The 19,433-nt window shown below is 40.7% G+C and overlaps 1 protein-coding gene across 1 annotated transcript in view; it reads right to left on the bottom strand.

Moving 5' to 3' along the window:
- Window positions 1-330: 330 nt before the first annotated feature.
- The window catches only part of SLC35F1 (solute carrier family 35 member F1), a 249,782-nt gene continuing 230,679 nt past the window's right edge, over window positions 331-19,433 (bottom strand). The window contains exon 8 of the mRNA XM_086745147.1: window positions 331-4,453. Coding sequence (XP_086601273.1) covers window positions 4,229-4,453 — 225 coding nt within the window. The 3' untranslated portion in view covers window positions 331-4,228. The remainder of the gene's footprint in view (window positions 4,454-19,433) is intronic.

The following is a 19,433-nucleotide window of genomic DNA, read 5'->3' as shown; positions in this document are numbered from 1 at the left end:
GGCAGTGGGGGAGTGCTTCTGTGTCCAAATGAGGGCAATGAGCATCAGGATACCTGAGCTAGCCATAGGGGAATGGCAGATTAAGAGAGAGGGTGTACAGGAGACCCCTTATCCTTCTGGAGCAGCACCTTGGGGCCAGGCAAGATATCTCAGGGTGCCTAATGGTACCTATGTGTAGACACCTTGGAAGGAGCTGTAGGTTAACCACCTCATAAGGGAAAGAAGTCCTCTGCACAGTGAAAAACGATGCCCTGCAGTCAAGATCCACATTTCAGAAAAATTGTTGTAGGCTGAGAAAGCAGAAAGGAAATAGGCAAGGAAACTAATAACGCCGCTTTCATAAAGCATTTTTTTTTATTTGAAAACATTATACAGGCATTACATTGCCACAGCCAGTCCATATAGGTGCATGCAAATATCAAAATGGAGAAAGGTTTGTTCAGCTTTTTGATGCAGAATTTGGGGTTGGGGTTTTATTTGCTTGGTTTTGGTTTTGGTTTGTATTTCCATCTGCAGTGTCAAGATTAGTGTGCTTTATTATGGCATTTAACAATAAAATCCTACCCATGGGGTAAAATTCATATTTGTAGCTAGCTCAGGAATACTAAATGGTTTAAAAAAAAAAAAGGAAAGAAAACGATACTACACGCTTGTCAAAATGTTAATAGCACAAGTTAGCAATCTCTACACTATACATTGAAACTTCTTATGACACAGTGGTGCAAAATTTTCAATTGCTTGGTCTATTGTTGTGTGTTTTCAAAGTTTATAGCTGGAACAAAGACAAGGTCTGTCTCCCAGTGAAGGTTTTCATCCAGTAGCAGAAAATTGTATCAGTCTTGCTAAGGGCTGCTCAGGGCCAGCAGTATCACAGAGTTTCAGTTTGTTCAGGCAGGGAGCTATACAGAACTAGAGACGTCCTACGCAATGCGGAGAGTAGCTGCCGGTTAGATAGCTGAACCTTTGCTGGTGCGTCCTGAGGTCTCAAACTGCAGAAAACAAGCAGGTAGAAGTAATGTTTTCCTTTACTAGACCTCAGTTTCTCAGTCAACCCAGTTGTAAAGCTACTGTTTTCCTTCGAGGTCCATTCAGCACTAGCACGCTGGTGCTAATCCAAGCATCCACCTTGTTTAATGGCAGACCCACACAGTGAAGCAGCCCCACTTTGCACATCAGACTCCTGTGTGAGTAACACAGGGGATGCTGGCTGGCTGCGGAGTGTACGCCGAAACATTCATAACATTTCCGTACAACAGAGCCTTTTAAAGTAGCCTATAAAAATTGCTTCAATGGCACCTCAGCCACCCGTGGATCGCAAACCCTTGTAAGTAGAAATTCCCAGCCCAGTGACCTGGCTGGGAGATGCCTCCTGCCCAGCTGTTTCTCAGAAGACTCTAACAAACATCTACAAGTTAGTGTCAGAGAAATGAGGAGCGGGAAGCAGAAGGACTACAAACATTTTGTTTAAAAATAAATACTAATAATGAAATTAACCAAAACAATTATGCAAAAGGAAGGAATTGTAAACATGAAACAAACACACACGCACACAATCCTCAACGTTCTCAGACCAACATGGGGACTAACGTTCAGAGAAAGGTATTTAATTGGTACAAAAGGTAGCAAAAAAGACTGAGATGACAGGTGCCTGCCAGTGCACCTCCGGGTACCTGAGGGAGCCGTGGCAGTGGTAACCAGAGCCCCTGCTCCTGGGGAACGTACGAAACTCACCTCAAGCTGAAGCTCTCCCAGGGCTTGACCCGAGCATGCTTGCTGGCCCCTCTGCATGAGGGCTTCACTCGACCGTGTGCTTCCCATCTGCACTTCCATCCCACAGACTTTACGCCAAAGTATCAGGTAATCTTTCTTGTGTGGTTTTTGATTTTTTTTTTTAATTTGAATTCTGTAGGATTTTAGACTTCCCTTAATATTCCCAGAATATTGTCTCTGTTTCTCCGTGGGAATCTTTTTTTTTTTAATCCTCAATAGTTTTAAGAGAAAAAGTTTGGAAACATGAGTGCTAAAGAGATTAAATAAACAGGAGGCAGGGCTAAAAATAACACATTTGTTAGGAGTTTAAAACCAAGCCATCTTCACTGAAGCTTTTAGGCTGTTTTCGGGCATGGTTTGGCAATACTGCAGACCCTTCCCTCAGCCGCAGCAGGATCGTGGCAGACAGCCTAAACATGGGGGACAGCAATCGCCTCTCCTCCTCCTCCACACCAAGAGTAAGACAAAACGTACTTCTGCTGTTCAGCAGCACTTTGGTGTTTGCCATTTCATGTATATTATGCATACATACTTCTCCCAGTCTGCTTCAGGGAAGTCTCTTCTATATTAAAGCGGAACAGGACTATAAAAGAAATTCATCCTGCTTAGTTGAACTGTGTGGCCTTTCTAATATCCAGAGTACAGATTGATTTTTTTTTTTTTTCTTTTAAAAATAGAAACAGGAAAGTTGTGTTTTTCAAACATGAAGCCCTATGTTTTTGCTTGAGACAGACTTATTCAGCAGAATAACATTCAAACCAAACTCATCTTCTAGGCCCACAAGCAAAATATTCATCAACCCTGCCATAAACTCCATTTTCAAATACAATGAATGCATACACACTTTTACAGCACTGTTGTGTATTTCTTAAACTCCTTCCTTCTGGAGATCCTGAAGCATTTTAAAATAACTTGGTCCCACAGCACTCCTGTGAGGTAGGCAAAATATCATTATTCCCGTATATACGGATTGGGGAACTCAGCCACGCACAAGATAAGTCACGCCCAAGATCCCACAGAGATGTGGCAGATCTGTGAATAAAACCAAGCTCTCCTGGATCCTTCTCCTATATGTTAGACATAAAATAATCTCTCCTTTCTTAATTTTAAATTAAAAATAGATGATAGATGTTGAAATAATGATTTCCTTTTATTGGGCTCTCAGAAGAGCAAACATATAGGCAGAGATGGATTTTTTCATGGTAGTGACTAAGATTTCCCCCATTCTGATAAGGCTCCTGGAGCAGAAGTACAGTTGTGGAGCACACTCTTACTATTTTCACATGTCCCCAGGAATGTAAGAAAACTGCTGAATTCTTCCACTACTTCTGTAGTTAATAAAAAATAATTGGCTGCACCCTGCCGGTACGAATGCCTTTGCCCTACTGCAGCAACATCAGGAGATGGTCCAGTCTTTCTGCTCAAGAATTCCTCGCTTAATCGTCCTGATTTTTATAATTTGTGGGTTTTGGTGAAAAACTAACACATTTCTAAATAGCTATTGTTACAATAACAAACCACAGGAGACTAAGCAAACTGGAACAGCAGAAGGCGCCCTCGATGCACTGAGTATCTAAAATAAATGCCCTGATCCACATATGTCATCTTACCATGGAGAGGTACAATATACAGGAAACTAGAAAATGCATTTTTCTTTTTACAGATTAAAATTTAAAAAGTAAGAAATCTGTGTTAAGTCACGACTACAGAGAAACTAACTCCCTGTCACCTGATGCAGAACCTCAGCTGCTAGGAAATCTGCCATGCATCATAGAGAGGTCAATGCTTGAGTACTTCACTTCTGGAAATATAGAAAGGCTAAAATGCTCGCCTTATACCTATTCCTAGAATAGAGACGGATATTGTAAGTTGTCCCTCCTCTGGATTCATGGAACAGATTACCTAGAAAGGGCAACTAGACAGAGAGCACAGATGAATTCATTGTCTTTCCCTCACCAAATCCAAGGTGCTAGCAAAAATGTGTCAGGGTGTTGCTACCACAAGTAACCCATCTATTTTGTGCAAATGAACAAATCCTAGAGAGAAATTAACAGTGACTGCACAAGTGTATTTGCTGTAAAAAGGTGACTTTTCCACAACTGGTGTGGCTTAGGCATAATATCACTCACTGGGTGCAAAAACACCCTTCTATAAAGTTCTTTTTGTAATTTCAGCTTTTATATTGACTATCTTTCACAGGTAGTTTGACATCAACTGACTGATGTATAGCAGTTTGTATCACAAACATGCTGCTCATATCGTAAATGAGGGACTGGCATCTCCTTGCAATGAACACCTTGGAACAATTAATTTGTATTTTTATGAGCTTTCCTTATTTGCTACCTTGCAGCTCACCGGTGTAACTGCACCTGGTAAATACCTTTCTCTATGTACAATACAGAGATAATGGATATACGAGCTCCACTGAATCATCAGTAGGTGATCAACAGCCCTAGGTTTAAGCAACTCTAACGTGAGGCTCCTCTTCTGTCTCCTGCCCCAGGCTGGTGTACGTTACTGAAGGCTCCAGCTGGCCGGTGGCTGGCAGGTCTACAACAGGTCCTGAAGGGTTTCGAAACTGCTTGTATACCCGAGGATCCTGGGCTACGTAGGTGGACGTGGAGGAGTAGAGCACCAGCCCAACAAGGATAGTGAAGAATGACAGCAAGTAAAGTCCTGAAAACTAAGCAGAAACAAGAGTAATTAGACACAGCAACAGTTATCCTGAGTTTATAATAACCCATGGACAGATCCTTCTTTTGGCATACACCACACAGAACAAAGCCCCTGTCATTGGGATGTTGACTTTTTTTGGGAACATCTCTTTGAAAGCCGATTTGCTCCCATCAACTCCCCTGTCTTCCATAACCAACAGCTAACTGGTGCCTTCCCATGGCTCAGGCATATTAAGTATTGATCAAGTGGGACTTGGGAAGGCTGGGTTCTGGTCACAGGTCCAAAGCTGATTTTGTCGTGCTTTCAGACAAGTGAACTACTTCTCTGAGTCTCTCTAGCTCCAGTGTGGAGTACCATCATCTACAGCTGTCTGACAGGTAGTGGACAAATCTGAAGGTAATTACAGCTAAACCTCAGGTCTGTGAAGTATAACATGGTGTTGGTAATATAAAAATATAATTAAATAAACATTTAAATAAGCATTTAAAACATGTATTTTTAAAAATATATATTTTAATAAAAGCACTTCAAAAGCCCACTTGCAGCTTCTTTTGCTTGTAAACAGAAAGCAGATGCTAGAAGATTAGGATTAGGATAGGATGAACTTCAGCTGTGAAACATGCTCTGGGTTGAACTCAAGGGGTTTGAAAGTAGGTATGGAGGGCAGTTACTGGAAAGCTCAAGTACACATATTTTGGCACACAGCTCCACTAGATCAGAGGTTAGCCTGAAATTTCTGACATATCCAGACTCGGTATGCCTGGACTAAAAGTACAACACAAATAACCTTTTTGACAATATGTTAGTCCTTGCAGATAAAGGTAAAGACAAAGTCAAGGATTCAAAAGCACAGACCACTGGATATTACCTTTAGATACTGAGTTCCTGCTATGGAGGACACAAAGATGTCTTTAAGCCCATATCCCCATCCTAGACTACAAGTTATTTCTTCTTACATGCTGTGTGAGAAGCCATGATGGAGAAATTGCATAGCCATCTTGTTGGTGGGGATATAAAACTGATTTGTATTCAGTGGGATTTTAAAAATGCCTGTATTTTGCAGCTGTCAGGGATTCATACTTGAACACCAACAACTAGCTGCAACCTGTTATTAGCTGCTTCATGAGGTACTTCACTATTTTACATAAAGGTGTTAGCAAGTCTGTTTTTTAATCCTAACTGACTATGCTTTGAGGGATGCCCTTTTGTTTCCTCTGGATCACTTCAGCACGGCACAAAATGGATAGACCAGACTGTATTATATTGGAAGCTTTTTAGCAATTCTGCTTTTTATATTTAAATAAATAACAATCGTGGAGAAAGCAAATTTTACTTAAACTAACTTTGTAGTGATGTTAATTTGTTGCCATTTAATAAACCTGCAAAACCTGCATCCAACTTTCCATGTGAGGAAGAATTTGACTTTTTTACAGAATCCACAGTATCTTTGAAAGCTTTGGACATAGAACTCATGGTGATATATCTGTGTATGCTTTTGTTTTCCACAGCTACTATGCATGTTTTAAAGGGAAAGCACCATAATGGGGAAAGTTTAAAGTGTGTCAGAAGGATTAAAGAGTAGGAAGAGTTCTGCTTTTCATTAGCTGTTAATTGCATTTTTTTCCAGGAACATCACCAGGTCTTCACGTGTCATCTGGCAGTATGATTTGATGCAATCATCCAGCTGTCGCACCGGCCACAAAGACGAGCGTCACCCTGCATATGCTGAAGGATTCCCCCATGTGCTTCAACAAGACTGTTTAGGCTTAGATCTCCCCCATGTGGCAATCAAACCCAAGTCAATAATTTCAAAGCATTTTCCAGTTCATTTTTTTTTCCCCATTTGCTGTTCAATTTTGTTCTCTGCACTTTCCCTCCTCCATTTCCTCTTTGCATGTGAACTTGGGTACCACTTGGCAGCAGTGGACTTGACCAAGCGGAAGCAAAACTCTGGAGCCAAAAGCATCTAGTTTCCCAACCTGGGAACTAGCTCCCTAGTTTCCCACTGTCTCTCCTTCCCACCTTATGCCTGAATTTCTCACCCTCAACAGCCAGCTGGCTTGCTCCACTGTATAACCAGAGTGCCAGACAGATTTGTGATTGCCTTGTGTCCTGCTGTGAGGAATCTGTGTGGCTTCCAGCAGCTAAATGTGCCTTTTTCTCTTGCTCTAGGAGCTGACCAGCCAAAGCCAATTCACTTTCGCTTCAGTTTGTGGCTCCAGCTCTACCAGATCCCCCTCCTCCTGGCCATGCCACTCATTCCTCTCCCAGCGACATTCTGCCAGTGGGCTCTTTTGCCTGATGATATTCTCTCCATGGCAGTGTCCCCTCCATCGGCAGCTCTCCAGCCTAGGAGAAGGGGCTTGGATGAAGCTAGGGTAAATCTAAGCAAAGGCCTGTGAAGCATTTGTCTTTGGAATCTGTGCACAGCTACTGCACAGAAACCTGGATCCTGACAGCCCTATAACAATATCCTTAGAAGCAAGTTAAGGTTCAGGCTGAATTGTTTTCTGCAGCACCTCTCTGCAGCACTGAAGTAGAAGGGTTGTTAGTAAGGTAAATATAGGAATATATACCATAGGTATATGAGAAATCTCTGGTTTTTGTCAATACTCTGTCAGACTGACTCAAAGCCCTTTGAAATCAATGGGTATTTTCCTCCTGTTAAAATGGCAGTGAATCCCGCAGTGTGATGGAAGGATGCAGGCTTAGTTCATTAAATACAAAATTTGTTGTTCACTGTACTGTGTTCCTCAGACTCTAGGTGAAATATTTGTATTTTATTGAACATAGAATTTCCAGGCACACTCTACTGCTATGTGTACCTGTAGGTTTTGGAAGTTTTTTTTTAATCTTGACCTGTAAACCTCATCTGCTGAGATCCACTATTAATAAACAGCAAAAGAAACACATCCAAAACCAGCAGAAAGAGCTATTCCTAAGAAATGAAATTGCTACCCTCCTCACAACTGCAGTACCATACCAAACTGCAGACTCCTAGGAAGTGTGTAATTCCTCTCTTTGGCTAAAAAACTACTTGAGAATGATATTGTGCTTCATTTTCCTGACTATCTTTCATTTTCTATAGAAACATATTTCCTCTAAGAAAAAATATTTTTAAAATACCTAGATTTGTACATCCCTTCAAATCCCACATCCTTCTGTGCTAAACAGGACAACTGTAAACCATTCGAAAAGTAATAACGTCAGAAATTGCGTAGCTCAGATTAGCTAACGGGTGTCACACCGTAGAGTAAGCAACCAAAAAACAACTCATGTTTCTATATAACTAAATAATTTTACTATCTAGGCACATATGTGTATTAGCTTGTTTATGTAGTTTATTGAGAAACCAGATTACTTTGTGAATAAATCAATGATCTGACACTCTCAAGTCCTGGAACTGATTTTCAGCCTATTAATTTCTTTTGTGAATCTAAACTATTTTAGATGACCCTCTGTTTCTTACCCATTTAAAAGAGACAGTAACACTTGGTTACTCAGTAAAGATGGGTTTAGAGAATAAAAATGGGAAATAGAGATATTACGCTCTGAGGAGAAGGCAGAGACCTACTTTGCAGAGAAATATTATCTTAGTTACAATAACATTTCAGATTTCATCACTGACATGAAATGCATCTGCCAAAACTTACAGAGTAGTCAAATCAAACAGCTAAATGAGCCCCACAGACCTCACCACAGCTGCCCTGTTTTGACATCTGGGTGTCTATAAATGCTTTTCCAACCAAAAGTATTCAATATGGAACAGACCATGAAAAAATAGGAAAACATAAAAAAATGTGTCCTCTCTAGATATTAGTTAGGACCTGTGGTGAAAATAGTTTACACTAAATTACCGTTAATTTTCAGCATCTAAAATACTCACTTTAGGTGCCTGTCAATTTGAAGATAAACATACAAAGCAAAACCTAGACAAACGTAATGAGATAATATGTATAACAAGACGTGCTCAGTCTATCAAAACCTGCACTGGTTCTGAGTGAGTGGATGTTTCTGGTATTTATCTTGGACATGTTCTTTGGGGACCTGGTACTTGAATGCATTTGCCCAGCCAAGCTTAGCAGAAGAGCTAATGGCATCTGATGGCCACGATGCAGGAGCAGGGATCTCACTCCTCGCTCGGTTGTGTCCCACTGCAGAACGTCACCAGAAAACCACTGTAATAGTAAGGTCTAGCTGACCACAGAAAATAAACGGTGAAATCAGTCTGACTTTGTAATTCATGCAGAAATTCTTGTACATTAAAAAAGAACAGAACCAAACATATCTGCAGTGTTGTTTTTTTTTTTTTTTTAAAATAAAATATCTTACAGTAGTGCTACATACAATTGTGGATCACATTCATAAAACCCATTTGAATTTTAGTTCATATACAGTATTTTTGATCTGAGTGATTCAAAATCAGGCATTTTGGGAGTAAGTCAAGCATCACAAGATTTCTAAAACAAAGAACAACAACATAAAGGCATCTGATAACTTCAGATTTTTAAAAATCCAGAACGAACAATTAAGCCTCTCAAGATCCACTCTCCACTATTTTTTATCCCCTACTTCTTATTATCTTTCTGTGCAAAACTTGTCTTTCATGTATCCTTAAACCATTATGGCTAAAACCCTACTACTATTTCCACTGAAGAGTCTTGTGCTTTTAAGTAAACCAGCTGAAAAGATAGGTGCAAAATAAACTTCTTGGTGGGGAGCAAACAGCGCATCTGGTTTCATCATCTTGAATAGTGATAAGACAATGACAGCAGAACTAAAAAAGAAAGAACTGTTCAGATGGCAGTAAATTCATGCCTGGGTCTGGAGAGAGAGAATCATTCTTCAGTACACAGATCATGAATTGAGAAGGAAAAGCAGGAAGAAAGGGCACAGCAGAATCGCTGTATCACTGCTCTGACATCGACTGACTGCTGCAGGGGGAATCTGCAGACAAATATTTCTGACTGTCACAGATGCCCACATCCACCTTACCACTGACAACATCCAAAGTGACAAAACCAGACAGATGTGAGCCTGCAGAAAAGCCCACACAGACAAAGAAACTCAGTGATTTGCTAATTTTGTTTTTTTTCACTCAGCTATCATGATAATGATCATGACCATTATTACAATGGTTATGAAAATGCAAATTCTCTTTTACTCGGTCCATTGAACTGGAAATAGTCTGCAGGAGCAGACTACTGGAGCTGCGGTGCTCCAACTCCATTTGTATTTCACAACAGCAGCCGCAGACTGAATCTCTTGGTAGGTAATAGGAAGCCTAGCTCACAGCCTATGGCAACCTAACTGTGCTTTTTAAGTCTTCAAAAGGAATTTTTTGTTATATGAGTAACCAAAAATTTAGAACGGTCATGTTTCATATATTCAGTGATAAAGCATGGAGTGGAATTACCACCTTTTCCCCTAGCTCCTGTAGAAGTTCTCCACATTTTGACAAAAATGAATAAAGAAATTAGATCTATTAATTCAAATTTTACACATTAGAGAGAACTGATCTCCTCAAAATCGCACTGATGAAGAGGGACAAAAATGTACAGATCAGGTGGAATTCATTTAGTTTCGTATTTCTGTTGATATCTTCCATGCTCTCCAGACAGGCAGTTCCCACCAACATCTTATTCCAATCAGTGGGTCTGTGCAGTCTGATGATCCTCTCTGTTTTCAAAATTAATTCAGTTTGTAGCATATGTTGCGGAGTCAATCAAAGATAAGGCCAAGAAGGGATCCTGCACCGACATATGTCTTTTCCCCCTGGGTAATTTCACACACGAGTACCTAAGTGGGCTGAGCTAAGGGAGTTAAAACCGAATTTCTATCATTATCTTTCATAAAGCAAACAGACATTTCTGCCCAGTTTGATGAACTGACTTAGCTTCTTTTCACACTGTTTTCTATTTTCACCTCCAATATAGCAAATGAAGCTCACTGTGACCAAGTGCAGAAGTTGCGCTGTGGGATGCACACGCTCTCTCTCCAGCCAGCAGCAGTACCAGGAAGGGTGAGGGCTCTAAGAGCTATGAATTCACACAGTGCTTTCACTCGCATAGCTGGATATTACAGACGTATTACTTTATTAACAGGAACAGGAGCCAGCATCCTAGTCATATCTCATAATGCTCTCTCGTGACTCCCTCGGCTCAGACCCACAAGGATCTGGCCAAATTTATCTTAGGCTAGGACTGTTACTCAAACTGTTGCTGACTATTTTTGTCCCAGTCAGTGAGGAAGATGTCTGTTTCCTCCTGCCAGGGAGGAAGGGATGCTCCCTTTGGGATTCAGGCACTGCCTTGCTTTTTATTGGGAGAATGATCTGCTGGTTCAGCCTCCATGACTGCTGTCTGTCTTCAGGGGTGAGAGATAAAGACCTGACCTTTGGATGATCACTGATCCCAGATGAGAATTATGGGCAGAATATTTCCTAGGGATACATAGACATCTCTCCAAATGGACTGCAGAACTAAGCTCTAGGCAGGTGACAATGCATCTTTGTTATCAACAGAAATTGAGGTGGCCGCTAGCAGTGAACCACAGTATTTTGTAAAACCCAAATGGCACCAAATACGAGAAGGGCTGCTGTGAGTTTTCCAGATTGCATCTGAACAGATAAAACTCATCCACCTGAACCTTCATAAGTCCTGCCAGATCTCTCAGATCTTTAATCTAGAGATCCCTAAAGAGACCCAAACCACTGAGACACGGTTTAGCATGCCTTCTCAGCTCTCCAACTGCAGAAGCTTGAATGCCTTAGCAGAAGTGCTGGTTCTCTTGCTGAGAATGGTACCAAGGGGTGCTGGACAGCTTCAGTAACAGCGATAGCTTCTGGGCAGGAAGCCTGTCCACTACCAGCAGGATTGCATTATCTTCACACTTAAATGATCTCCAGCTATTTCTGAGGCAAACTGTGATGATATAGACTAAAATGACGACTTAAGGTCCTATCTGCCCTCTGAACTCGGCCGGGATGCAAAGTGAAATTTGTAGCTACTTCTTTCACATATTTTTAATTTTCTTTCCTGCCAATTGGTAGTCACATAAGAAGTTTTTCACCGGATGAAGGAGGCTTGACCTGCAGGGTATGTCTCAACACATCGTTTTTCCTCATGCCAGCCAGAACCCAAAGCAAGAAGCATCTGGCTTGCTTCAATGACAGTGAAAACCTGACATCAGCCTCATTGCCACTTGGTGAAAACAAAGAAGCCAAAGGAAGTTTTTCCTCTGTCATTTCACGCATGAGAGAAAGGCCTTACTCCTCAATTCTTGCTGCCTGCTTGCATCCTCAATGTGCTCTAATACAGACGAAATGCTGCCCGTTACCATGGCTTATACTGAATCGCAAATGTTGCATAAAAATTGTGATGTGAAGTAATCATAGGACATAATTTCTGTATTTTCCAGTTGATTCTTAAAGATACTGTTCTAGTGCTTGAATGTTTTACTGTAGGTAAAACACAGTGGTCCACGCCTTCTGTCATAGAGCAGTGCCCTCTTATTCAGTTCTTGCATGGTACTTGTTGGTGGGCACAGTTTAACTGGTAAGAAAGTGGTGAGTGGGAAAGTCCTACGCTCGTAGATGATGAGGTCATCTATATGTGAGAAAAATGAGGAGGGAGTTACCGGAAAACTGTCACCACAAATTCTGTTAAAATTTGGGAAACTTCATAGTTTTTCTGGAATTCATTGGTGGAATAGAACACACTTACGGAGAAAATTGATAGCATTTGGAAAAAAAACTTCAAGGTATTTGCCTTACAATAAGCAGCTGTAAGGCAAATACTAGTTTCGCACAAACCTGTGTACTTCATGCTTCTTAAATGGTACCTTTAGAAAAATTTCATAGTAGACTGTCCTTTCTAAATATATGCCTGTTAGGGCAAAATGTTTGTGTGAAATGGCCTGTCTTCCTTTCCTGGGTGCCAGGAGAAATGGGGAAGCTGCTTTCTCTTCTGTTTCCCTTTTTTGCCTCCTTTATCAGATGTGGAGAAAAAAAATGAGCCTGTGTTCAGTACCCCTGCAGTACCAGCAGTCTGTTTAATTAAAAAGTGGAAGGTAGAATGAGTCCTGCAATCTGTTTTAATCTTATCTATATAGGATAGAGATTTTTATGTGAAGTTAAAACACTTATATTACACTGATCTAATTTCCTGTGAGCATCCTTACTGTGGGATAAGAGGGCTTCATTTATGGTTATTTTATACCAATCACTTGGCAAGACAATGGTAAAGCAGCTATCCTTTTAAATGTGCTTAGTACTAAAAGGAGGAGCACAACAGAACCACTTATTAAAATAAAAACAATTCTCCCTCCCCACTTTTACCTTTTAATATTCTTTGCTGGTTTGCTCTATCAGCTGTATCTTTCTGGTTTTGTGTGTCAGCACCTGGGTCATGGCAATCCCAGGCACAAATACAGGCTGGGTGGGCAATGGATTGAGAGCAGCTCTGAGGAGAAGGACTTGGGAGTGCTGGTGGATGAGAAGCTTAACATGAGCAGGCAATGCACCCTTGCGGCCCAGAAGGCCAACCGCATCCTGGGCTGCATCAAGAGAAGCGTGGCCAGCAGGTCGAGGGAGGTGATTCTTCCCCTCTACTCTGCCCTGGTGAGACCCCACCTGGAGTACTGTGTCCAGTTCTGGAGCCCCCAGCACAAGAAGGACATGGACCAGTTGGAGAAGGTCCAGAGGAGGGCCACGAAGATGATAAAAGGGCTGGAGCACCTCTCTTATGAGGACAGGCTGAGAGAGTTGGGGCTGTTCAGCCTGGAGAAGAGGAGGCTCTGGGGAGACCTGATAGCGGTCTTCCAGTACCTCAAGGGGGCCTACAAGAAAGATGGGGAAAGGCTGTTTAGTAGGGCCTGTTGCGATAGGATGAGAGGTAATGGTTTTAAAATAGAGGGGGGTAGATTTAGATTAGAAATTAGGAAAAAATTTTTTACGATGCGAGTTATAGAACACTGGAACAGGTTGCCCAGAAAGGTGGTGGATGCCCCATCTCTGGAAACGTTCAAGGCCAGGCTGGATAAGGCTCTGAGCAACCTGACCTAGTCAGGGATGTCCCTCCTCCTTGCAGGGGGGTTGGACTAGATGACCTTTGAAGGTCCCTTCCAACCCTAACCATTCTATGATTCTATGATTAATATAGCAGCAGCTGTCTGCTGCACTTAATTCTGCATTACTGTGTATGAGGCTAATTGTGTTCAATGTGTTCAAAATCAAGGTTACAATAACTAATTCATCTTGGACCCTTTGTTTTATTTTTTTTTTCTGAATCTAACAATATATTCCTGCAGTAATGCTCTCCCAGAATGGCGTCCTTTTATCCCAGCCATACAAAGAGGGAGCACTCCTACCCTGAGAAACAAGGAATAAGCCACTGCAGTCACCCTTACCACGAGTGACTATGTAAGTTGTCAGAGGGAGCATGATGTGGCTGTTTTGCATTGGGGTTCTCCATGATGTGGTGTGCTTGCTGCAGGCAACGTGATGCCAAACTTCAAGAGCTCCAAGCGCTCTCAACCGAGTCAAGTCACAAGACAGGCACACGAGGGAATCCAAACAGAGAGCACATCCTAAGCCATCAAATCCAGTCCCCCATTACAGGATACAGCCAGATCACATATTCCATAAGGAAAACACACCCTGTCCTCCTGTAAGCATTATAAGGGTTTTTGTTCACTTCATCCTAATCTATTTGAAGTCTGTTCTGAAACCTAGCTACTACGATAACCAAAAAATCCCCCTAATTTCTACTCCAAATTTACGCATTCTCAGTTTCCACTCATATGTTCTTATGTCTTTAGCTCAAATAATTCTTCTTTCTTCCCTGTGAATTTACAGATTAATTTCTATATGTTGAGGCATCATAGTCCCTCCCAGTCCATCAGAAATCAAAGCTATCCTACATACAGGAAACATTTTTTAGTGATTTGATGACATGCACATGATTTGCACATTCAGTACATTGTTAGTGAACACACACTTACTCTGTAAAGGCTTTGGAGCAGGTAAGAGAAAAAGCTCTGTTTGGCCCTCTTGGGCTGACCAAAAATCTCTGTAGCTCCAGCTACCAAAGTGCTGTCTTGAGATGTGATGTCCTATGGCATTAGCACTTCTCCATCAATACTAGAAATAACCAGACTGACCCATTTGGGAACTGCTTTGTCACAATAGTGCTCAAATTCCTCCCATCTGTTGCCACAGACATTACCCTGCACTTTGTGCTTCATAGCATTTCTCAATGTCATCCACTTCTTGTTGCCTGGTATTTTAATCCTTCTTCCTACTGATGCTGCCAAAGCTATTACTACAGTCAGTACACAAGACCGGTCTTCAGACCAACTCTTCAGGATCTCCACCAGTGAGCTCCTTCTGGCAAGCTGTTTCTCTCTCAGCACGTTGCCTTGTTCTTTATCCTCATTAGCCAGTTTCTTACCCAGCTTTCAATCTTTACAGGGCTAATCCCATTCCTTAGCTTAACTGAGATTTTTTACACTGCATTGTACAAAAGCCTTACAGATCAGATCTACCATTTGAATTTTGTTTATAAAAATATGTTAAATTATCAGATAAACATCAGATTTAGATTGGATGATTTACCTTTTGTGAATGAGGTTGCATTTAATCCAATTTTTCATTTATCTCCATGTCCCTAATTATTCCTCCCCGGTGTCTACTTCTGACTTTAGATTTTTGCCTACTTCATATACAATTCTTCCAATTGTCTATATTCCCAAGCTTGAAAGTATTCAGCTTATTGTGTTCTGTTTCTACTTCTGACGTAGTAATTTCCATTTCTGTTCAGTATTGTGCATTGTCATCATATTTAACTCTCATCCTTACTGAATGAGACAGAACGTCCCGACTTCGTTTTGGTGCCAAACTAAAGGTTGTTTAACTTTGGCCTCTGCTGTCTTTGCATAGCAAAACTATTTCTTCTCTTCTCTACAAGAACTTTTTACTGTCTGTTTCACTTTCTTCTTCATTGCTGAGCTTGGTTTGTTTTTTACAGCAATTAGACTTCAGTCCTTTTCTGTTTTACCTGCGCAGTATCTGTTCTCTTTTGTGATTATTCTTTATTCCTTGTTTTCTCTCTCTTTATATCTAACATTTCTTTTTAAAAAGGATGGTTTGTCCAGTTGCATCTGGAGCTCTCCCCTACAAGTTCTCCTTCTGTACTTAAGATGCAAAATCTAGATTACTCTAAGTCAAAATTATTTCAAATCTCCTTCAGACCGATTATGACCCTTTTAAATACCTGAAAGAGCAGATACTCTTGCTTACTAAACTTAACACATGCAGGGGGTGGGAATAACTCCAGAAGTTTACTCCAGCTAATTAAGATAAGTTGCTTAGCAGCAGTGCTGATGACAAGCATCTCTCCCGTACTGTGGGCTTGAAAGATTCCAGTTTAGTTGGAAGGAGGAGTTTAGACAAGAAGAAGATGCTTTTTGAAGAATTCCTAGCAGTTAATAAAATACCCTACTGCTTAGATCGAAAGCATGTAGAAGTGTTGTCTTCTGACTGATGTTATGTCTGCCTGTTGACCTATTCCTTCATTTTGGTAGGAAATAGAAGGTAATTTGGATGCTTTGCCCCTCTATGGTATATTTAAGTCATCTCCAAACAACTTCTTCCTTTTATTGAAACACAAACCTAGTTCAAACAAGGTAATGTGAAATGACTGTTATTTGGCTCCAAATACTCAAAGCCCATTGTTATGATACTTGGCTTTTTGCATTAATAATATCCAATTATTAACTCCAAATGAAAATGATGGATGCATGGAGGCCTTATGCTAAACGTAAGGATACCAATGCATGTTCCACCAGTACAATGCTGTTGCCTCCCTTTGGCTGCTATAGTGCCTCATGTGTCTGGAGTGTTGTTGAGCCTGCGGGCAGAGGTGGGGACAGAAGAGACCAGTGGGATCATCTCTTCTGACTGTGGACAGCAATGACTTCAAATTACATGCAAAATGAAACGGCATCCTGAAATACACACCCCTCCAATTCCCTAACCATTTCTCAATAGCTCCCTAAAGACTGCTCCCCCTTACCTACCCCTGCTAAGAAAGCAATGAAGACTTGGGGATGATGGACTCAGCATTCTGCAAGATGTTGAAAATTCAGGTCCTGTGACAGTGATGTGAATTACCTTCTTCAAGTAGCCAAAATACATTCCTGCTTATTTACCCATGTTCAACTCATTCTTCAAAGACAATTCTTTGTTCAAGACATGAGGCTGTGGGGAGGCGGGTGTTAGTCTCTTCTCCCAAGTAACGTGACAGGATGAGAGGAAATGGCCTCAAGTTGCGGCAGAGGAGGTTTAGATTGGATATTAGGGAAAATTTCTTTACTGAAAGAGTGGTCAGGCTGCCCAAGGAGGTGCTGGAGTCACCATCTCTGGAGGTGTTCAAAAAATGTGTAGATGTGGCACTTCAGGACACGGTTTAGTGAATATGGTGGTGTTAGGTTGATAGTTGGACTTGATGATCTTAGAGGTCTTTTCCAACCTTAAAGATTCTATGATTCTATTTTATAATAACTGAAAACAACACCAACCCTCAGCATAACACCATCTATATAGGGAAACACCCACGTTGGAAACTTATAATCCTATGTTTCCTCTTAATTTTGTATAAAAAATTAGAGGAAACTCATAGCTTCCATGCTAGGACATAAAACCTTTGTTCATTATTTCGTTTGAAAAATAACAACTTTCAGTAAAAGGTAAGCAAACCACCTTCCCAGTGCCTCGTAGGTCAGAGCACTTAAGTGGTTTGTTGCAAGCGAGTCTGACCATCAATTTAAGCAGATTACACAGGTAGATACACTGCCTCCTTTCTCTGGGGACTGTCTGTGAACAGGTTGATTTTACACATTTGTTTACTACGGTTAACATTTACATTCTTCTTTCATTCAATGTATTCTTTTGAGTGGTCAACACCCATTAAGCAATTTCCTATCCAATATGACCAAACACAGACCTCAGTCACATAGTGGTATTTTTTTCCCCGACTGGTTGGATTGCCAGTATAAACTACTTCTTACTTCAGTCTGAAATTGGTTCTATTTACTGATTATATGAGTTTCAACTGGCCTCAAACATCTTTTATACAAATGAAAATGTACTTCCATAGCTACCTTACGCAGGTATTTGAAAAGAGTTTGAATGTGTCAAATTGAAAAGCTCTTTTGAAATTGCAAACAAATCTTTTAACATTTTAACAATGTCGTGGTTTTATTTAGTTTGTCGCTGAACTACGACAAACACGCTACGCAGGAAGATGTGATACTGAGACATAAAAAGATTTGATTCAAAAGTTACAGACAATAAAAAGGGAGGAGAAATGGAGAAACAGAAGAAATATTATGACCTAATCGAATAATCTATATATTATCTAATAATTATACAAAAAACCAAAAATCATACTACAATTTGACAACCCGGTGTGGAGCACAGAACAGTGGTTGTCAATAAACCCTGTTAACCAGGCATTCACTAAGAATATTAAGAAATCTAAATTACGTAGCTAAGAGAACATAAACCCATGCATACGTAGGTAGAGCAACTCCTGGTTGTTCTCTTGCTGTAATTATCAACTAGGTCCTGGCTAGGAAACCAAACTGTTGTTCTGTAATTAAAGAAAAGAAAAAAATCCTAAACTGAGATGAGGAGTAGAAACTGAAGCTCTTTCAAGAACAGAAATTCTGCATTTGCTCCTCTTATAAACACCTAAAGCTGTTGTTTCTAAAGCGAAGTGCGCTTGCTGGAAACTCTGGCACCTGCTGACTGTAGCTGCCAGGATTATCTCCACAGCAGATGCCTGGAAGCCTTGAAAGCCCCTTCTTGGGTTCCGGGCTGCCTAACACAGAACTGAGATTTGTTCTCTGGCTTCCAGAATACACGAGCTGTGTAACTTGTGTTTTCTCGCATCTGAGATCTTCTAGTCTTAGAATACCTGACTGAAAACGTTGGAAACTGTGTGCTGCTGCAACCTCTTAGATGAGCAGGCAAAACAACAGGGTCTGAGAAACAGCAGCCTGTGTTTCCTTGGGAGCATACTGAAAACACGATGTTTTCACTTGGCATTTCTGTTTCGATAATTAGGCATTTCCAACAAAAATGTATTTTGCTAGAAAACTCCTAACCAGTTCTGTTGTGAGCAGTCTTCTGAGACCAAAAATAAAAATGAAAAAATCCCAAGCTAAAAGCCCTGAAAACAACTACAAAACTTGACATTTATGATGAACTAGTGTCTGAAAAAATATTATTGAAATTTAAGCTTTCATTTAAACTTCTGCAATACGAATGCCACTTCTTTTACAGTCTTTTTTCAAGGCTCCAGAACAGTGAGTATCCATGTTTCACTATTCACGCTTTGCAACTAACGAATCTATTGCAAGATAACACCGTGAAAGGAAGAGCTATCCTTTTAACAACGGAGTATTTTCTGAAAGCTGCCATATCTGTGGTGTGTTGTTAAAAATCTACCGTCAGACTGTGCAACATCTTGGTAGGAGTCATTTCACTTTCCAGCTTCTACTCTTTTTTGTCACGTCACTTCATTGATTTTGCACCTTCAGACAAAGGGGGAGTGGATGTGGCCCTTTCTGTCACAGGAATATACATTCAAGTGTGACCAAAGACACACCTAACTCCTTTCCACCTCAAGGCAGCTCTTCAAACATAGACACCATGCTATTTTCTAACTGATTATAATTTGGAGGAGGAAATTCAATAAATAAATAAATACATAAATTTAAAGGCATGTGAAAAAGAAGCTTTTAAAATGCCACTTAGATGAAAGGCATGCAGACAGTACAGCTTCATGGGAACAGAGCTGCTGAGAGGGAGTCCCACAGTAAGAAATTTAGTACTCTGGAAGAGAAAAGGAAACATGCACATAGCTTTCTACACATTACCGATAGCATAAAGAATTAACTCGTAATATGATTTATCCTCATTA

The sequence above is a fragment of the Chlamydotis macqueenii genome, chromosome 3, assembly GCF_036417535.1.
Source record: "Chlamydotis macqueenii isolate bChlMac1 chromosome 3, bChlMac1.mat, whole genome shotgun sequence".
NCBI classification, from domain to species: domain Eukaryota; kingdom Metazoa; phylum Chordata; class Aves; order Otidiformes; family Otididae; genus Chlamydotis; species Chlamydotis macqueenii.
The sequence above is the reverse complement of the archived record's forward strand: the minus strand, read 5'-3'. Positions and strand labels throughout refer to the sequence as shown.